This window comes from Ovis canadensis, chromosome 13, assembly GCF_042477335.2.
Source record: "Ovis canadensis isolate MfBH-ARS-UI-01 breed Bighorn chromosome 13, ARS-UI_OviCan_v2, whole genome shotgun sequence".
In the NCBI taxonomy this organism is placed as follows: Eukaryota; Metazoa; Chordata; class Mammalia; order Artiodactyla; family Bovidae; genus Ovis; species Ovis canadensis.
In genome coordinates, this window is record NC_091257.1 from 51,198,228 (window position 1) to 51,217,954 (window position 19,727).

General features: G+C 40.7%; 1 protein-coding gene across 2 annotated transcripts in view; it reads left to right on the plus strand.

Moving 5' to 3' along the window:
* MPP7 (MAGUK p55 scaffold protein 7) overlaps positions 1–19,727 on the plus strand; it is a 230,689-nt gene that overhangs the window by 126,346 nt on the left and 84,616 nt on the right. For both annotated transcript variants that reach the window (XR_011248147.1, XM_069547756.1), the window contains exon 4: positions 19,088–19,165. Coding sequence is in view for 1 of the 2 variants with exons in the window: in XM_069547756.1 (XP_069403857.1) it covers positions 19,088–19,165 (78 nt within the window). In the remaining variant the exon portion in view is untranslated. The remainder of the gene's footprint in view (positions 1–19,087; positions 19,166–19,727) is intronic.

The following is a 19,727-nucleotide window of genomic DNA, read 5'->3' on the forward strand; positions in this document are numbered from 1 at the left end:
ATGCCTAAAACATAAAGTTTAAAGTAAAAAGGTGGAAAATGATTATCAGGGCAAGTACTGAACCAAAGTGGGAAAGTTATAATACTGCCAAGCAAAGTAGACATTGAAATAAATGCCACTATAGTATTAGAGATGGAGGTCATATAAAGTGATGAATTAACAACTATTCACTTTGAAACTTGTGTACATGCAACAAAACTGCCTCACAATGAATAAGCAAAAATTTATTAAGGAGAGATAATTCAACAGATTCATTACAGTAGGATTTCAACACATAGGATGCATAATATAAATTGATCATGTGTAAGTAAGTAAGTCTTAATTGCTAAGTCATGTCCGACTCTTTGCGACCCCTTGGACCCCTTTTGCGACCCCTGTCAGCCTTCTCTGTCCATGGGATTTTCCAGGCAAGAATTACCGGAGTGGGTTGCCATTTCCTTCCCCAGGAGATTGTCTCAACCCAGTGATCAAACCCACATCTCCTGAATTGGCAGGCAGATTCTTTACCACTGAACTTCCAGGGAAGCTGTTAAGTCAGCTAGAGATGATTTAAAGTATATGGGAGGAGGTGTGTCAGTTATATGCAAATACTCTGCCATTTTATATTAAGGACTTGAGCATCTGAAGATTTTGTTATCTTCAGTGTCTGAAACTGTATTCAGTCCCCATACTGAGGAATGATTGTATGGAGGAATGGGAGGAAACTTTCTTGTAGATATCTATCAAAGTTTTTAAGAAATTCATATTCTTCAGGAGAAAAATTAGAACCATTCCTTTTAAAATCAGAATAAATGAAAAGTATTTTCTATGATTACTTCAATTTCTTTTTTAATGGAGATCCTAATCAAAGGTATAAGAGAAGGGGATGAAGAAGTGGGAAAAAGACACAAAGCTGTCATCCTTCACCAAGGATGCGATTGTCCCCACCGAGCCAACTCCTCTACAGGCTGTTAATAGAGAGGGTAGCACTGGGGGGCTGACTGCAAGGGGTACACAAAAATCAGTTGATTATAGTCTCCAGCAACAAATGGAATATGAAATAGAGATTTTTTTTTTTTACCCTGTTGACAATTACAGCAAAAGTCATGTTACCAAAGCAGAAATGCAACAAAAATGTTGGACTCATACACAAGAAATTATGAGCCTTTACTGAACCATTTTAGAGAAGATGCAGCAGGTAGAGAGTGATGCCCTGTTCCTGTAGGAAGACTCAGAATTGTCAAGTTGCCATTTGTCTCCCCAGGGTCTTACAGCTTTAGTTTATATAGACCAGCAAAGTGCCAACAAGAGCCAGCATCTTCTGATGCAGATAAGGGTGGGGGATGGTGGGTTTGGTGGTACTTTAAGGAAATAGCAACCCACTCCAGTACTCTTGCCTGGAAAATCCCATGGACAGAGGAGCCTGGTAGGCTACAGTCCATGGGGTTGGAAAGAGTTGGACACGACTGAGCGACTTCGCTTTCGCTTTTCTACTAGGGATCAAGGTTTATCATGAAATCTCCATTGTGAAGATGGCCTGGTCTTGGTACAGGCATAGAGTAGAACCAAGGACACAGGAGTTCCTGGTACAGACCTTCAAGTGCAGGGTCACCCTGGTTTATCCACATTAAAAAAGAGTGGATTTGGATCTGTAACCTACTTCATAATGAAAACCAGTGTTCAGTGGATTATAAATCCAAAAGTGAGAAGCAAAACTTGAAAATCTTTGGGGGAGATGGGAGAGTATCATTCTATTTGTCATAAAAATAATGTGAAACTTTTGATTACATTAAAACTAAGAAATTTGGTTTGTCAAAGTAGCCCCAAAATAAGTGAAAAGACAAGCCATAAATTGAGAGTTATAATACTTTTAAAAAATGTATTTACTTTTGATTGGAGGATAATTGCTTTATAGTATTGTGTTGGTTTCCGCCATATAACAACATGAATCAGCCATAGGTATATAATACTTAAAATTGGCAAAGGTTTCACTTCCTGAAAATCTAAAGAACTACCTGTAAGAGGAATAAAAACAATTCAGTAGAAAATGGGCAAAAGCAACAGAAATCCATTGGACCAGGAGACATAGAAAATGTAATTATCAGTAAGCATGGCTTGCAAATTAATAGCACAGTGAGGTAGCTGTTTGTTTACCCCATGAGACTGGCAAAAATTAAGACTCTGTTAAAAGGAAGTATTGGTTGGATATGTGGATGAACGTTTTGCTAGTGGGGGTGTAACTAAATATCACCATTTTAGAAAGCAATTTGACATTAACTCATCAAGTTAAAAATAATTATGCTCCGTGACCCAGCAGTTCTGTGTGCCAGGAAATGTTTGCAGCATTCTTAGCAGCCGCAGAACTTGAAATAACTCAGAAACCCATTAAAAGAAAATGGATAATAATTTGGGCTTTCTTTGTACAATGAAGTATTATGCAGCAGCAAAAAAAAAATCTAGAAGATGTACAACGAAACGAGTAAATTTTCAAAACATAATGTTGGGTGTGGATGGGAAGTCTCAGAAAACTACTTACAGTCTGATATTATTTTGTGAGGCTTACAAACACGCAAAACTGAACATGAACAATGTATTAGTGAAACATTCGCATACAAGTTACAAGGAGTGTTTTTGTTTGTTTAAGAGAGAAAATTTTGCTGGTTTGCTTGGAAGATAAGGATCTCCAGGACCATGTGGGAAACTACATTCCAATTCTAATTTATTTTAATTGGTCTGACAGGGTCAGTGCTTAGCAGAATGATGTTTGGAAGATGTCATGCCCAGGTTCTTTCGTTTTTGATGTGTAGCACTTTGGCTGCCTTTAAAATCTTTGTGACCACAGTCATCCTGTCCTACTGTTGACAGGGCTCATATTCAGTGTAACCCACTGGAACCATGTCTTCAGTGACTGCCCTTCTGTGATTTTCATCCTGAATTTGGTGCGTCTTCGTTTATAAATACGTGAGTCCAGTCTGACAAGTGGAGATGGTTGGTTTGGCCAACTTCCCCTTCTAAGCGTGGTGGTTGCTGGCTTCATAGGATGGATGGGTCTGAAGAGATCTCCCAACTCTTGGTCCTTTCAGACAAGCTGGGTGGTAGGGCCGGGAGGCGGTTTTTAAGACTTAGGATGCTTTGTTGTCTGTACTAAGTAAATATTCTGTGCAAATGCTGCGTCCACTTCACTGATGCAGTTCCTAAGCCTCCTAAACCTGTATGTATTACTTTCTTATTGCTGCTGCAACAAATTACAACAATCTTGTTGGCTTACAGGAACACAAATTTATTCTTTCACAGTCTGGAGGCCAGAAGTCTCACTGAGCTAAGATTAAGGTGTCCATGGGGTGGTTTCTTCTGGACCCTCAAGGGGAGAATCCATCACCATTTCCAGCTTTTAGGTGCCGTTCTCTTCCCTGGGGCCTGTATCACATGGCTTTTTTCCCTCTTTGCTTCCATCATCACATGGCCTTCTGTCTAATATTTCTGCATCCCGATTATATGAACCCTGTGATTACCCTGGGCCCACGTGAATGATCCAGGTTAATGTTCTATTTCAGTGTCTGTAACTTAGGGCTTCCCTGGTGGCTTGTGTGGGCATTTCTGTGGGATCCTGAGTAAGAGGGGTGATGAACTGGTGGACACAGTTCACCATCTCTAAAATGGAAGCTCTTCTGTCCTGGAATTGGGATTGTTGATGTTTCCACAGGAAATATTAAGTTGATAGGAAAACTGTTCTTTTGCTTTCACAGAGAGTTATCTTAGCGTCTCTTGAGATCTTGTTTCATTCAGGTTTCAGTATTAAACAATACTTTCTTTTAATTGATTTGAGGGGAAGCTCAGCTCCATCTTTTAAAGTTCAGAGGTAAGATTTGACGGATTCAGCTCTGAAGATTGAATTGGATTATATTTTGAATTGTGACTTGGAATTTGGAGGCCTAAACCAGTAATTCTATTTTAACCTCTACCCTTTAAAAATAATTAGATTTTATATTTATGTACCTTTTGGTATCTGAGATAGTTTTAAAGCTAGTAGAAAGGCATAAAAGGTTTATAGCTTCATTTCCATAAAGATGTTTTCACATATACCGTTTCAGTTCTAAGGACTGAATAGAGTGAAAATTTGGAAAAATAATCTTAGAAAATTGAGGGTTCTTTTTTTAATTAGAAATAAATTACAGATATTTAAACTTACACTTTAAAAGTCTAGGACATTGAGCTTTGAGGTGGTTGGAAAATTTTGTTTTGGAACAAGATTAAAATGGTAATTTTGGTCTGAATTTCTCCAGCACATGCAGAGACCATCTCCCTATAAGCAAAGTCATTTTAAGTTTTTGTTTCTTATTGACCAAGAGGTATATTTGATTATTCATGCCTGCAAATCCTCATGTATATTAGTAGCTTTGTTTTTCTGTTTAAAAATGCTTTTTCATGGAAAGACAAACATTTTAGTTAACTCTGCCAAGAATAAGAGAGGAGTAGTTAGCTGTGTCTTATATAAAACTTAGAGGAGGAAGAAAATAATGCCTTTTTTGTAGATGTGGTACACTTGCCGTCGATTTGCTACAATTGCAAATACAATTATTTAAGGGCATTAAAATATTCTAGCTGTGATGGTAGTAGAACATGCTAATGGCTTTTTATGTTATTAGAGAAAGCAGAAAAATAAAAGAGCATTTTAGAATAGAAAAATGTGTAAAAAGAAAAAATGTAAATTGAAAAACGTACATAAATGTGTGAGAGAAAGAACAGTTTTGAAACAGTGCAATAAATAAAAGAAGATGATAAGAGCAGTCTTGGGCTGATGCCAGAGGCACTTGGTCTGGGACACTGTTATAACTTGCATAGGTTTAAATGTACTAACATTTGCAGCAACAGGCCAGAGTGAAAGACATCAAATGTCAGGACTCTGACAAAAATGTGAATAATGAGACATTCAGGGATGGAGCCAACCTAAATTTCATGGAATGCTGAAACCTGTTGTGTGTCTCTGCTTAACTCTTTGCTGCTGCTAAGTCGCTTCAGTTGTGTCCAACTCTTCACGACCCTGTGGTCTGCAGCCTACCAGGCTCCTCCGACCATGGGATTTTCCAGCAAGAGTTTAACTCTTTAAAGTATACTTAGTCTTTTACTTGGCTTCCCTGGTGACTCAATTGGTAATGCAGGAGATGCCGGTTCGATCCTTGGATCGGGACGATCCCCTGAAGAAGGGAATGGCAACTCGTTCCAATTTTCTTGTCTGGGAAATCCCATGGATAAAGGAGCCTGGTGGGCTACAGTCCATGGGGTTGCAAGAGCCAGACACTAGTTAGCAACTAAACCACCACCAGTCTTTCATTTAAAGCTTCTCGTCACCACTTTTCAGACTTGGAACACATGGCTTTATAGAAAAGTACCACCTGGTTCTGAGAGTAATAGGTATCAGGAACCAACTCACCTGCCAATGCAGGAGGTGCTGGAGACACACGTTCAGTCCTAGATTGAGACGATCCCCTTGGAGAAGGGCATGACAACCCACTCTAGTATTCTTGCCTGGAGAATCCGCATGGACAGAGAAGCCTGGTGGGCTAGTCAGCTGGGGTTGCGAAGAGTCGGACATGACTGAAGTGACTTAGCATGCACGTGTGCACCACCTCATTCTGAGAGTAATAGGTATCAGGAACCTGGACAGGTTCAGGTCAAATGCTGGATCCCAAAGAAAGTGTGAGTAAGGTAGAAAATATTAACATTCTTTTTCTAGAGTTGAACAGTTCACTGTGGGTGGGACAACCACAAAGAAATGTTAGCTTCTGCTTTCATTTACTATAGGCACTCAGAATTTTATATAGGGGTGACTTGATTCTCAAAGTGTGGTCTGCAGAACCCTGAGGGTCCTAGAGATTTTCAGGGGTCTGCAAGGTCAAAGTTGTTTTTGTAATAATATTATGATGTTATTTACTTTTTATCACTGGATTGGCGTTTGTACTGGCGGGTCAGAGTACCGGTGTGTCCACAGAAATCAGGGCAGTGGTCCCACGTGGTGCCAGCTGGTCATCATTACGTTCTTACTACTGCACACACACAGTAAGAAACAAATGTCAGTTTTAATTAAGAATGTGCTTGGTCAAGCAAAGAAAGATGAATTGCATTAAATTACAACTGTGGAGGACCTGTCTTTCTACCCTCCTTGTAACACAGAAGATGGGAGATGTACTCAGAAGCCCTTTGGATCAGAGCAGTTGTAGGATTGAGAACTAAACCAGCTGCCATTTTCATAGGATACCATTTGCACCTTTCAGAATGACCAATACAGAAACTACATTTATTCGGATAAGGTGATGTTTGAAAACATTTTCTCAAATAACTGAAATCAGCCTGTCACTTCAGGGACGGCAATTCACCATAGTGTTGCCAATGATAAAATTCAAGCTTTCAAAGAGTCGCTAGAATTTTGAACACCTGTGTCGGCCAACACCATGAGATCGGTGGTTATATTAGTGAATATGATTCTGTTGTTGTGCCATGAAATATGTAAACATTTTGAAAACTCGTGTAACTCATTGAAGCACTGTTTTCCACATGAACATTGCCTGAAACCACAAAATTATATGTGGACAGAGGGCCATGTGGAGGGCAGAGGAGGTCCATAATTGTGATGGAATCTGGGAGGCTCATGCATATCGCCTCAGAGTTCACATTGCAGCTCTACCTACCACCTGTAGCCATCTCTCTATCACTGAGTCCCAAGACTCTCCACAATCAGTGGAAATAATATGACTTCTTCCTCCCAGCTTGTGTGAGGCCTGATTTTCTTCTTGTATTTCAACGAAAGTGACCTGTCCCAACACACTGAATGCAGAGGCACACTGGAAAATTCAGCTGCTTCAGCCAGAATGGAAAGATACTGATAAATTTGTAAAATAGTATAACTTCTTTCTAAAATTTTTATTCTGAAAATGTTTGCATTTTATGAAAAATGTTAACATGGTGTTTACTCTAAATTACTAAAAATTTAAAATTTCTTAGTTTAAATTTCACTGCTGCAAATATCAATGAAAAAGACCCACATAAGAATCTGCTTCACATAAGAATCTGATGGTAAAGAATCTGCCTGCAATGCAGGAGACCCGCATTTGATCCCTGGGTGGGGAAGATCCCCTGGAGGAGGGAATGCAACCCACTCTAGTATTCTTGCCTGGAGAATTCCATGGAAAAAGGAGCCTGGCAGGCTAGAGCCCATGGGGTCTCAAAGAGTTGGACACGAATGAGCGAGTAACACTTTTACTTTCAAGAACTCTTTGAGGTCCTCATTGAATTTTAAGAGGACGAAGGGGATCTGATACAGAAAGTATGAGATGGCAGTTGGTTGGAACCACTGTAATCAGCACATTGAACAGCTCAGTGCAAATAAAAGGCAGTTTTAATTTTCCTCCAGTCCCTGTACCAAACTTTGTTACATTGAGACTAGCTTTTCTATGTCTTAAGTAAAATTTCTTTCAAAGTCTGTAACTCCCAAGACCTTTTCAGGTATTAAAGAACCTTAAGGCTCCCTTGTCATATTGGATTTATATCTCACCTTCTTCCTTCCCTAGGGCCAGCCAGGGGTAGCCAAGCTGATGGGGTGGGGTGGGCAGTACGTCATTTCATCCCCGCACCGCTCTATGCACGCACACACAACTCCCCACCATCTCCCCTCCACCCCCCCCCACCCTCATCTGTCTCTCTCTCTCTCTTTCTTTCTCCCCTTGGGAGATGGCCTGGTTTACTCTTGGGAGAACAAGTTTGGGAGTGAAAAAAAGAGGTGAGGGGGAATGGGACACTATTTTTTGCTCAATTGTCTGCATTGTTGCTGCTTTTCAGACTGACACACTTCCTGGCATGTGCATCTCTTTGTGTTAAGGACACAGAAGTTACATATCTCCTGGGGCACAGTTGGTGTGATGACAGCCTTTGCTGTGCAGTTTTTTGGGGCTCCAAAATCACTGCAGATGGTGATTGCAGCCATGAAATTAAAAGACTTACTCCTTGGAAAGAAAGTTATGACCAACCTAGATAGCATATTCAAAAGCAGAGACATTACTTTGCCAACAAAGGTCCGTCTAGTCAAGGCTATGGTTTTTCCAGTGGTCATGTATGGATGTGAAAGTTGGACTGTGAAGAAAGCTGAGCACCGAAGAATTGATGCTTTTGAACTGTGGTGTTGGAGAAGACTCTTGAGAGTCCCTTGGACTGCAAGGAGATCCAACCAGTCCATTCTGAAGGAGATCAACCCTGGGTGTTCTTTGGAAGGACTAATGCTAAAGCTGAAACTCCAATACTTTGGCCACCTGATGTGAAGAGTTGACTTATTGGAAAAGACTCTAATGCTGGGAGGGTTTGGGGGCAGAAGGAGAAGGGGGCGACAGAGGATGAGATGGCTGGATGGCATCACCGACTCGATGGATGTGAGTCTGAGTGAACTCTGGGAGTTGGTGATGGACAGGGAGGCCTGGCGTGCTGTGATTCATGGGATTGCAAAGAGTCAGACACGACTGAGCGACTGAATTGAACTCAACTGGCTGGGTTACCAGCAAGGCAGCTCAAGCTACTACCTTCAGTGGGGGCCCCATACCCACCCAGGAAATCCAAATGTCATTGAACACCAAGCTAGAGTGCCCCCACCACTCTAGATTTATCCTGCTGTTTCTTCTCATTTCTCTCCATCCTCTGGTTAGATCGACACAAAGGCTAAACCAACTAGTTGGCCGCCTGAGCTGGAGAGTATCTTTTCAGTATCTTTTGTTATCTGTACTTCATTCTCTGTGAGGGATTCTCTTAGAGGATTGCTTCGCTAGCCTGAAGACTCCTTATTCCTAGTTTCCTCTTTTTCCTGTCTTGATAAGACAGTTTTTCTTTGTCTTCTTTTGTATAGGGTTACACACACACACATACTCTCTACATGCACACACAGGGAAGGGACAGATGGGACAGTAGCCATGGTCGATGGTTATATTTCAACCACCTCTACAGCTCTCGACAGATACATTTCTAGTCGTTGGATATTTTCTTAGACTGTGGACTTAACTGGCTTCTCGGGTAGCTTCCAACAGCTAGCGGTAAAGAACACACCTGCCATTGAAGGAGACATAAGAGATGGGGGTTTGATCCCTGGGTTGGGAAGATCTTCGGGAGAAGGGCACGGCAACTCACTCCAGTATTCTTGCCTGGAGAATCTCAGACAGAGAATCCTGTCAGGCTACAGTCCATAAGATTGCAAAGAGTTGGTCATGACTGAAGTGACTTAGCACGCATATGGACTTAACACTTTTTCTTCAGCCATGGGCACTAGACATCAGTTTGGAGGCAAGAAGGAAAAAAAAATCACACCATCCTTTTAAACTGTGATCTTAGAATGTTACTGGCTAGCTGGGATTTCAAGATTCATAGATCCCTTTATCACGAATAATAATGATAACTTTTGAGCTTCTGTTTTATGAGAGGTATTGGACTAGGAGCGAAGGATATAGTAGGAACTCTAGGGACATTGCCCTTAGTTTATGGATTTCATTATCTCATGGGGACAGGTGCAAGCCAATAGAGAAATTGTCAGCAAATCTGAAATCTGGTCAGGGTGATGATCAAAAAAAAAGGGGGGAATATCAGGACAGATAGTGGGGGGTGCTAATTTGAGTGGGTGGGACCCTCGGGGACTGTGTTTTTGTATAAGTGACATTTGAGCTGAGACCCAAAGCTGTGTGTGGGCACCCGCATAGCTCAGCAGCATAACAGTCAGAGTGAATGCCCTGATGGAGGAGGAGGCCCGGGGGGTGAGGAACTAGCCTAAAGTCCCTGTGGTTGGCACTTGTTGGGGGCACAGCTCCAGCTGGAATCAGGTAGGGGCTGGGCTGTGCAGGAGCCCAGCTACCTTGAATTTCAAGGTGCATTGGCAGCCTACCCTTAATCTCAAGTGCAGTGTCAAACATAGACAGATTTGAGTAAGGAAGTGACAACTAATTTATGATTGCTGGGTGTTTCTACTGTGAGTGAAGTCTGGATTCTGACACTCGTTTTCCATATAGTCACGTTGGAATGTACTGCCCTCTCTTTACCAGATCCTAGCTCATCTCAAAACTATGTGTTTCCTCATCAACTTCAACAGAACTTGGGGTTGTGGGCAAAGGGTCTTTAAATTTCCATAGGGAGATGAGAGCCAACCATGGTGGCTAGTTTGGTGTGGTCTCTGAAGTAATTCTGGTGGCGACTGTCCGTTTTCCAAGAACCCTTGCATCTAGCAGTTAAACTCTTTTCTGTGTGAGGACTTTGTCCTTTCTTCTCCCCAAAGACAGGACTTTCTCTTTTGGGAACAGGGCATCCAGGGTGATGCTTACTTTACACGGGTCCCTTTTTCACATGGGGACGAATGTGCCCATTTACATTTTTCATCACAGACCACATTCTGCCAGGAAATCCCATGGGTCTTGTGCCCTCTCCACCATTTGCTACTTGCTGTGGTCAGATTTAACATCTGCCTTTTCTGCGTTCACCCGGGCTTTCTTAACTCTGTGGCCACTGCCTTCATTCAAGTCCATTTATTCTTTCACTTTGTTTTTGAAGACATGTTGGGATGGGGGATGGCATTTAATCAGAAACATGTATTTTCTGCTTGTACCGAGGTGGTAATTTTTCTTCGATGTTTTATCTTCAAGCATTAACTCTATCTTATGTGTGTGTGATGTGATATTGTCAAGGAGAAACTAGTGCGTCCTTTCCTTGGTGTGTTAGTGGAGGGTCTGAGGGAAAATCAGGTCATACACTATCATTTTGGGGGTATATTCTATTTTCTAGAGACAGCGTGAAGCTCTTTTAATGGTTACTTTAATTTTCACAATATCATAGGTTTTAGGGCTTCCCAGGTGGCTCAGTGGTAACTAATCCACCTGCAATGCAGGAAACCCAGGTTTGATCCCTGGACTGGGAAGATCCCCTAGAGAAGGAAATGGCAAGCCACTCACTCCAGTATTCTTGCCTGGGGAATGGACAGAGGAACCTGGTAGGCTGCAGTTCGTGGGGTCACAAAGAGTTGGACACAACTTTGCTACTAAACAACAACAATAGTAGGTACTATAGGTACTATTATTATGCTGTTCTGAAGGCTGGAAGTCCAGGATCAGTGCTGCAGCAGATCTGAGGTCTGGTGAGGGCCTGCTTCCTGGATCGTAAACGTCCCTCATTCTGTTCTGTGTCCTTCCCTGTGGACTGGGGAAGGAGGGGGGGAGGGACCCTCTGGGGTCTTTTTTATTAGAGCACTAACCTTTTTGAGGAGATGTCTGCTCTCCTGACCTGATCACCCCCTATAGACTCATCTCCTGGTAACATCACATTAGGGGAATAAGTGGCAACATATGAAACATGAAGACTTTCTTTTAGAGCTGTAATGACAGTGCTTGCATGTTAACATGTAAACTCCAAGTAAGCCTAGAACATAATTATTGCTACTTGTATTCCGAGACCTGTTCCAGCTCCATGTCCTTACATTACCCCGTCTGCCATTCGCGATACCATCTTCCATCTCTCTGATGAACATTTAGCAGTTCCTGGCTTTTCAATTATTATTGAAATAACAGATCTTTTTTAATGGCAATCTGATCATTTCACTATGAGAGGAAGAATGAACGAGGTATGTACCAATATTGGATGGTTTATATACTTCTGGAGTGAATAACTCAAGTTCAGTTTTTGTTGAATCACTAACACATTCCAAAGACACTTTAATGCCCTGGCTACTCCCTCTAGAATATTGTTCTGGGAACTAAAGGAATCCAATCTGCCGAGAAAGTTCTGGGAAGTAATTTCAAATAGAAGCACTACATAGTCAACCAAAATCAAGTTAGTTGCTTTTTATAATTTATCTTAAGCCTAAAAACCGTTTTTTGATATTTACAACCACTTTATCCCATGTCCCTTATAAGAATCTTTGTAGCAATGTTGCCGGCATCCTGGCCTGAATTGCAGGCAAAGTAGCAGGGGCTCCCCTCTTCCCCCTTCTGGCTGTGTTCCAGGAATAGGTACAGGCTCAAAGTTCTGTTTTTTAGCTATGCTTGTAAGCACAAGCATACTCATAAACTCATGTCACAGAGAACAGCAGTCTGAAGACAAACGTAAGGATCTCTCCTTCAACCACCAAAAAGTTAATTCAAATTAAATGAACTATTCTTTTCAACTTAAAAAATCCCCAAACAAACCATTAAGATCAGGTAGAAACACTGACCAAAATGGATCTCACTGGGCAAATGAACCTAATTACTCATGAAAGTTCAAATATAAAGGTACCTTGAATCTCCTCCTGGAAGCAAAAAGTGATTTTTTTCCCCTCACTTTTCTAATAATATTGCACAAGGGAACCAGATGCTACCTTATTAGATGCCAGAATTAATTTACATTAAATTACTGACCCAGTCTTGTAATTCTTACAAGAAGTTCTTCGAAGTTCTGGGTAAGAGTCGCAGGCGTTTAAAAAATACATTACTGAGCTTGTAAGAAAGAAAGGAAAATCACTAGTTGTAGAAATGAGGTGGAAACTGAATGCTCTGCAGGTAACTGGTGTTGAGCTTCTGTTGTGTCTGTGATGAGGGGAATGGCCAGAGGTGGGGTAGGGGGCCACTGTCTTGACGTTCGGGCTGCAGGAGATATTGAGAAACAGAGAAAATGGTTACTCTGTTAGTGAATGCGCAGGGGAGGAAAATTCTGAGTCCCTTTCTAGGGAGAGGGTGAGGAATTTGATCTGTCTCTTCCTGGGATTAGGTAGGAACAGAAGAAAGTCCACTTTAAGAATGGTAACCATGAGTTGGTTGGTCCATAGCTTGGGGTTTGAGTTTTTTACCTACAAAATCTAAGTGCCCTGGGCTGTGGCATTAAGCCGAAGGGCTAATGATGGTTCTACCTCACCTATCGGAAGCAAATAAAAAATATTTCTGTAAAGGTATACCTTTTACCTAGGACTCCTTCATATAACACCCCAACTGAAGATTTCTAACAACCCTCAATTACAGAGCATTTGAGAATACAGTTTATCTTCAGCGTCTAGTTTATCTTCAGCATCTAGTCAGCAGACACCACCAACAGCAAGATTAAAACATAAGCACTCTATATAATCAATGTTGTATAGCCTATAAAATAAGGACATTTAAAGTGATATTAGTCACAAAAGAAGGCCTTGATCATAGTAATTGGTGGTAGGAAAAGAGAACAGAAAGATCTATCAAATTCTTTGAACTATAGAAATAAAAAGTATAGTCATTAAAAAAAAAAATCACCCAAAAACTCTGTGTCTAGATTCATCAGAGATTAGACAACGCTTAAGAGAACAAAGTAAAAGGGGAATTAGATCTCAGGAAAACTCCCAGGATGCAGAGAGAGAATGAAATTAAGACATACCTACTTGGTGGTTCTTTTGATTATAGGATCCAAAAAGCTTTGTATAAGAATAAAGGGCTAAGAAGTTTGGTCTTAGTAACTATCGAGAGTGTAGATCAAAAGTACAAACACCAAATAAGAAATGGTAACAAGAGAAAAACTATGGAGTAAATTCAAAGACTTCTAAGAGACTATTTTGTGTGAGTAGCACTTTCACTTTTCACTTTCATGCGTTGGAGAAGGAAATGGCAACCTACTCCAGTGTTCTTGCCTGGAGAATCCCAGGGACGGTGGAGCCTGGTGGGCTGCCGTCTATGGCGTCGCACAGAGTCGGACACGACTGAAGTGACTTAGCAGCAGCAGCAGCAGCAGCTTCAGATAGCTCTTTTTAAAGCCAGACAAAAATAGGTAACTTTCTAGGGAATAGTATTTTCTGCACCTACTACGACACATAGAAACAACAAATTGGAGAAATTGCTATTAACAAAGCAGAGGAAATAAAATATCAAAATACCAGAGTCAGCTGGTTTCTCAGGGGAACACCATCAGATATTTAAGAAAGATATCACTCCGCTGGTATTTAGACGCTCCCAAAGCATATAAAGGGAGAAAGCTTCCATAGTTTAAAAATAATCAAAGTGTAGCTTTGATATCAAAGACCCAGTGGGGACCAAAAGAAGGACCAGTATTAGTTATGAATATTGATGCAGAAATTCTAAATAGAGTATTGGTCAATGGAATTCTCCACTGATTAAAAGAACAATATGTTGTAATACATGAAGTTCATGGTGGGAATACAGGGATGGGTTGGTATTTGGAAACCTCTAAAGAGAACTCATATTAATCAGTCAGATAGGAAAAACAGTATGCATATACTATAAAACATTTTGTGGATTTGAGCATTCATTCTCTAAAAGTACTCTTAATAAATTTAGAGCATGTAGATACTGATTTCACAAGATAGGTCTATGGCACTGTAAAGCCAATGTTTATCACCTTAAAGGCAAGAATAAAACAAGCATTCAACTCTCTTCAGTTTTATACCCTTTTTTGTTTTATTCTGGAGGTGTCAGCCGAGAAAATTAGCCCTGAGAGGGAGACGAGGCGTGTGAGGCTCAGAGGAGGACGCACAGTTGGCACCACTGCCTCTGCTCTTGGTTGTTTTCTTGTTTTAAATTCACAACTTCTCTTCCTCATGCCTTTTGTTTTCTTGAGCTAAAGGTTTCCCCCCCGCCTTTTTGGAGAAAGATTAAATTATTAGTCTTAAAAGAGGGTCTCAGCCATTAGCATACTTTCATTTTAAAAAATGTTTACACAGTATCATGTGTAATTCTTGGCTGTCATTGTGCCCAGTGGGTCTTCTTTTAATACCGAATTCCCTCTTCTCTGTGTTTTAAATAAAGGAGGGCGATAGGTGTGTGTGTGCACACAGTGCGTGCATGTAGTGTCTGTATGCAAACACGTGCCACTTTTGGATGAGTACTATGATTGAACACAGCAGAGATTCAAACTACTGTATAGTTCTTTTCAGTGCTTTTTAATACTCAGAAGGGAAGGAAAGGATTTTACAGCTTTGATTTATTTACTGTCATTCAGATAACCTCGGCTGTGTTTGGCAGTTTACCTCTACACGTCATTGAGACATTATTTAAAACAAATGATTGCATCGAGACTAGTCAGGTTTTATTTACTGAAGCTTATTTAAGGCAGTTTCTTCTGTACATGTACCAAAGTGAGAATACTGGCACCAGATTTCCTTACAAACATTGAACATTTATTTTCAAGATGTGAATGTAAATAAAGGTACTTAGTCAATGGCACCCCACTCCAGTACTCTTGCCTGGAAAATCCCATGGACGGAGGAGCCTGGTGGGTTGCAGTGTATGGGGTCGCTAAGAGTCAGACAAGACTGAGCAACTTCACTTTCACTTTTCACTTTCATGCATTGGAGAAGGCAATGGCAACCCACTCCAGTGTTCTTGCCTGGAGAATCCCAGGGACGGGGGAGCCTGGTGGGCTGCCGTTTATGGGGTTGCACAGAGTCAGACACGACTGAAGTGACTTAGCAGTAGCAGCAGCAGCAGAGCTTTCCTATAAGATTTGGTTACATCTAGAAATGACTTTTATTTTAAATAACTTCTCTCCTGTTTAGATATGTAATTATAGAAAACAAGCCCTTATGAGCACTATTTAATGGAGCATAAATGTATGTGTGTTTTGAATTGTCCTTTTTTCTTAATAGTGTGTTGTAAACATTTTAACATATGCCATTCCTTTTTAGGATTTTTTTTGAATAATTGCATATATTTTTATCATATGAAATTAATGTAACCAGAGTTTTCCTCTTCTCTCCAGTTTTTTTTTAACCCCTAGCTTCTTTCTATCTTCAGTTTCTTCCATTTTTGCTCTCTTATTCTTCAAGGGAGAAAAGCGAAGTACACTTTTATTATGTAGTTGAATCTGCAAAGGGAACTGTTTAATTAAAATAAATGAGATTTTTCAGCTTTGGTGATCCATTGTATTTAGTAAGGGATGCTATTTGTCTTATTGCTGAAGGACATCTTGGATTATTTATCTGTCTTTTGGATTCCAGAATGTTACCCCTCAGGGGAACTTGCCAAACTATATATCAGCGTGAACTTTTCTGGGGCATTACAGAGTGAATAATATAAAGTATTGCCATGTTATCTAATATAAAAGCCACTGGTCACATAGGAATTTTTAAATGAAAATTAAAAATTCGTTTCCTCACGTCCAGTAGCCATGCTCAGTCCAGGAACCCCAAGGCTAGTGACTCAGCTCTTGGGCAAGCAGGGCAGGTCCAGCCTCAGAAGGTTTCTTTGTGAACCTTGGGGTCACGTCTGTACATCTTACCTGTTTGTGTATTACAGTTTTTACATCAGTTTGGTTTTAAAGTTTTGTTCCTAGTATACTGGGCTTCCCTAGTGGCTCAGTGGTAAAGAATCTGCCTGCAGTGGAGATGTCAGTTTGATCCCTGGCTCAGGAAGATCCCCTGGAGAAGAAAATGGCAACCCACTCCAGTATTCTTATTTGGAAAATCTCATGGACAGAGAAGCCTGCTAGGCTTCAGTCCATGGGGTTGCAAAGAGTGACCACGACTGAGCTACTAAATAACAGCCATTATAAATACTAGTAAAAAAACAGAATTTCAGTATGTTTGGAAAAAGTGAACAGTTCAAAATTATTTAGAGTAATTTTCACTTTGCTAACCAACTTAATTTTTAAAATTATGTTTTGAAGTAGCACACCTTTGAACAAAGGGTTTCCAGTAACTGGAAATTCTAGGAGAACATTTAAAATATTGCTAGTATAGTATAGCTGGAGAAGGCAATGGCAGCTCACTCCAGTACTCTTGCCTGGAAAATCCCATGGACGGAGGAGCCTGGTAGGCCACAGTCCATGGGGTCGTGAAGAGTCGGACACGACTGAGCGACTTCACTTTCACTTTTCACTTTCGTGCATTGGAGAAGGAAATAGCAACCCACTCCAGTGTTCTTTCCTGGAGAAACCCAGGGGCGGTGGAGCCTGGTGGGCTGCCGTCTATGGAATCACACAGTCGGACACGACTGAAGCGGCTTAGCAGCAGCAGCAGTGTAATACAGAGTCCAGGGATGGGCAGGGAGGGATGGACTCTTACACCTTTGAGTGAGGATCTAGAGAGGATGATGTAGGAAGAGGAAGCTGTTTTTAAAAGATACTCAGAAGCAGCAAATTAAATGGAGAAATAGAGCACTTATCTGGGGCATGTAATTTTAGGTTATAATTATAGTAGTTTGATAAATTGAGAAAAATGAGCAACCAGAAGAAAGGAAAAACCAAGGGGGAGGGGTGGATGGGAACTGTCAGTCATCCTGTTGTCATTGGCAACAGCCATTGTGATTTGTCGCTTCTCTATCCAGCCTCCTTTCTGTCATATTCACTCAGCTGTGAATGAGGTCAGCGGAGAATGTGGATGAGATGTTAGTCTGAGACAGACTAGTGGAGTGATTAAGTGCTCTGATGCTGAGCCAGATGGCCTGAGTTTTAAATCCCAGCTCCTCCATTTACTATTTGTGGGACCACAGCCAGTCATTTAACTGTGTATCTGTTTATCTGTAAGATGGTGCTGTCTACCTTTCAATGTTCTTGTGAGGGTCATGGAATTAAAATCTACTAAACTCACTGAAGCCCGTATTATTAAGAGTACTAATGACTAGTCTGAGGTAGTACAGGCATATGGTGAAAGCCTGATTTGGCTAAGCCTTGGGGTTTATTGTTGCAGGAAGGCAGGACGCTTAAAGAGGTAGCTGCAATACAGTTAGATGAGTTTTGTGGGCAAGGAAGTTTAGTATTCTATGATAGTATCTGTTCAAGTGACCTAATTCTTGATAATTATTTAAGCAAAATTAGTTTAACTTTTAGGATGGTTGGTTTTTATTTTAGAGTATACTTTAATAGTTTCTTCAAATCAACTATTACTTGTTTCATAGCTTGTATTCTCCAAAATTTGCTTATTTTCATAATATGATAAAAGTTGCAAGCTTCCAAAATGTTAAATAAGAACGCTACCTTGATCATTCTGGTAATATCATAAGTGTCAAAACTCTTTCCCTGATGCTCTGCATTGTGGTTGCCAACAAGGTAAGAAAATCCTCTCTTAGCAATAGCATCTGGCTAATCAAAATAAAATCTGTCTTCCAGACTTTTTACGAGAGTTTGCTTAGTTTCAAGCATAATTAAGAGAGTATTTTACTTGATACCTATTAAGAACAGGAAATCATGAGATACAACCGTTTTTCATATATAAGTGGGAGAGCAGTCATCTCAAATGTAAATACAAAGAGGCTAAAGTATATTTTCAAGCATAAAAATGTAAAGGCACCCACGTAAGAGCTGAAATAGATTACACTTAGGTGCTAAGAGTTAGACATTTGTCAAAGCACCTTTCATTTCTTAACTATCTTCCTGGTTGTATTTTTTAATTTATTTTTTATTAACTATCATTCTAGATTTTTTTTTAAAGGAACTCAGTTTGTCCTGTAATGCATTAAAATATATTCTTTTGTGTTCCTGGGGTAATGGTGATGGGAAATGAAGAATAAAATTATCCTGTATTAAGAGAATTTTTACTGGTTTTCCAAAATGAAAAACTGAAGCTGAATAGTTATGAGAGATGTCTCTAGTTATGAGAAATCCCTTTGTTTTGTAGAAGTTTGGATGGGTGCAGGGGAAAAAATAAAGGCGTGAAGGAGCTCTATGCTGGGTGAGATGTCTTCCTAGAGGGCTGGCCCTTAGTCTGCATGTTGCCTGGTTCTTCGTTCTGGGCCGTTATTACACACCGTCAGGATGTGGCTGCCAGTTTCTTGCTTAGCTTTAATCATAATTTATGTTTTTAGCAGGAATATAACCTATGACCACTGCCTGAAGTACTGAAGCAATTATGTTTTACAAATTAAAGATTGTATAAAACTAATGGTTATTTGGGGGGAACAAAGATTTCATTTTCGCGTGAGTTCTGTGTCACGATAATCCCACCCCCTGCCCCCCCAGTTTGACTTCATGTTACAAACATGGAAGTGTTGTCCTAGATGAATTATACACACCTATTGTCATCTGTGGGTTTATAGAAACATGTTTATCTAGAATGTTCAGTAGACCAGTCTCTATTGAAATGATCAGAATGTGTAAATGTCTCAGGTGGTTCGCTGGCAGGTGAACTTAAATGCGTTTGCCTTTCTTCTAGATTCATGAGAAACTTCACTACTACGAGAAGCAGAACCCTGTGCCCGTCCTCCAGGGCGCGGCAGCCTTGGCCAATGATGTAAGTGTGCCTTCCCGGCTCAGGGGGACTCGTCCTCTGCGACCCCCTGGGGCAGGACTCATCCTAGTGTAGACAGATGTGTGTGCTCTGGAACTGCACACTGAAAGAAGCTGTAGATGCCTCTAAAAGGCCTGAGTTTACCACTGAGTTTACACTGACCCTAGGCTGATTTTCCTTCACTTTCCTATCTTAAAGATTTTGCATGGAGATGCCCTCTAGTCCTTCCTTGATAACTACAGAATAGAAATTTTAGGCTGTGCCTCTGTGGGGAGAGATGCTATCAGCTGCCAGTGTCTGAGAAAGTCCCAGGCAAGAGAAATGCTTTGGAGAAATAGAGACAAATGAGATGGCTCTATCGCTGACAGTCCTGAAAACGACAGATGCTAGCATAGGAATGAGGCGGATGAAATACATAAAAAGACAGGGTTGTTTTTAAAATGGATTATAAAGCATGGTAATGATTTATGGATGTGAGACCTTTCCAAATTACCTTCATAACCAAAAAATAAATTTGAGCTGCAGTTGGCATTGATGGAGTAGTTAATTTCCTGTAGCTATAATT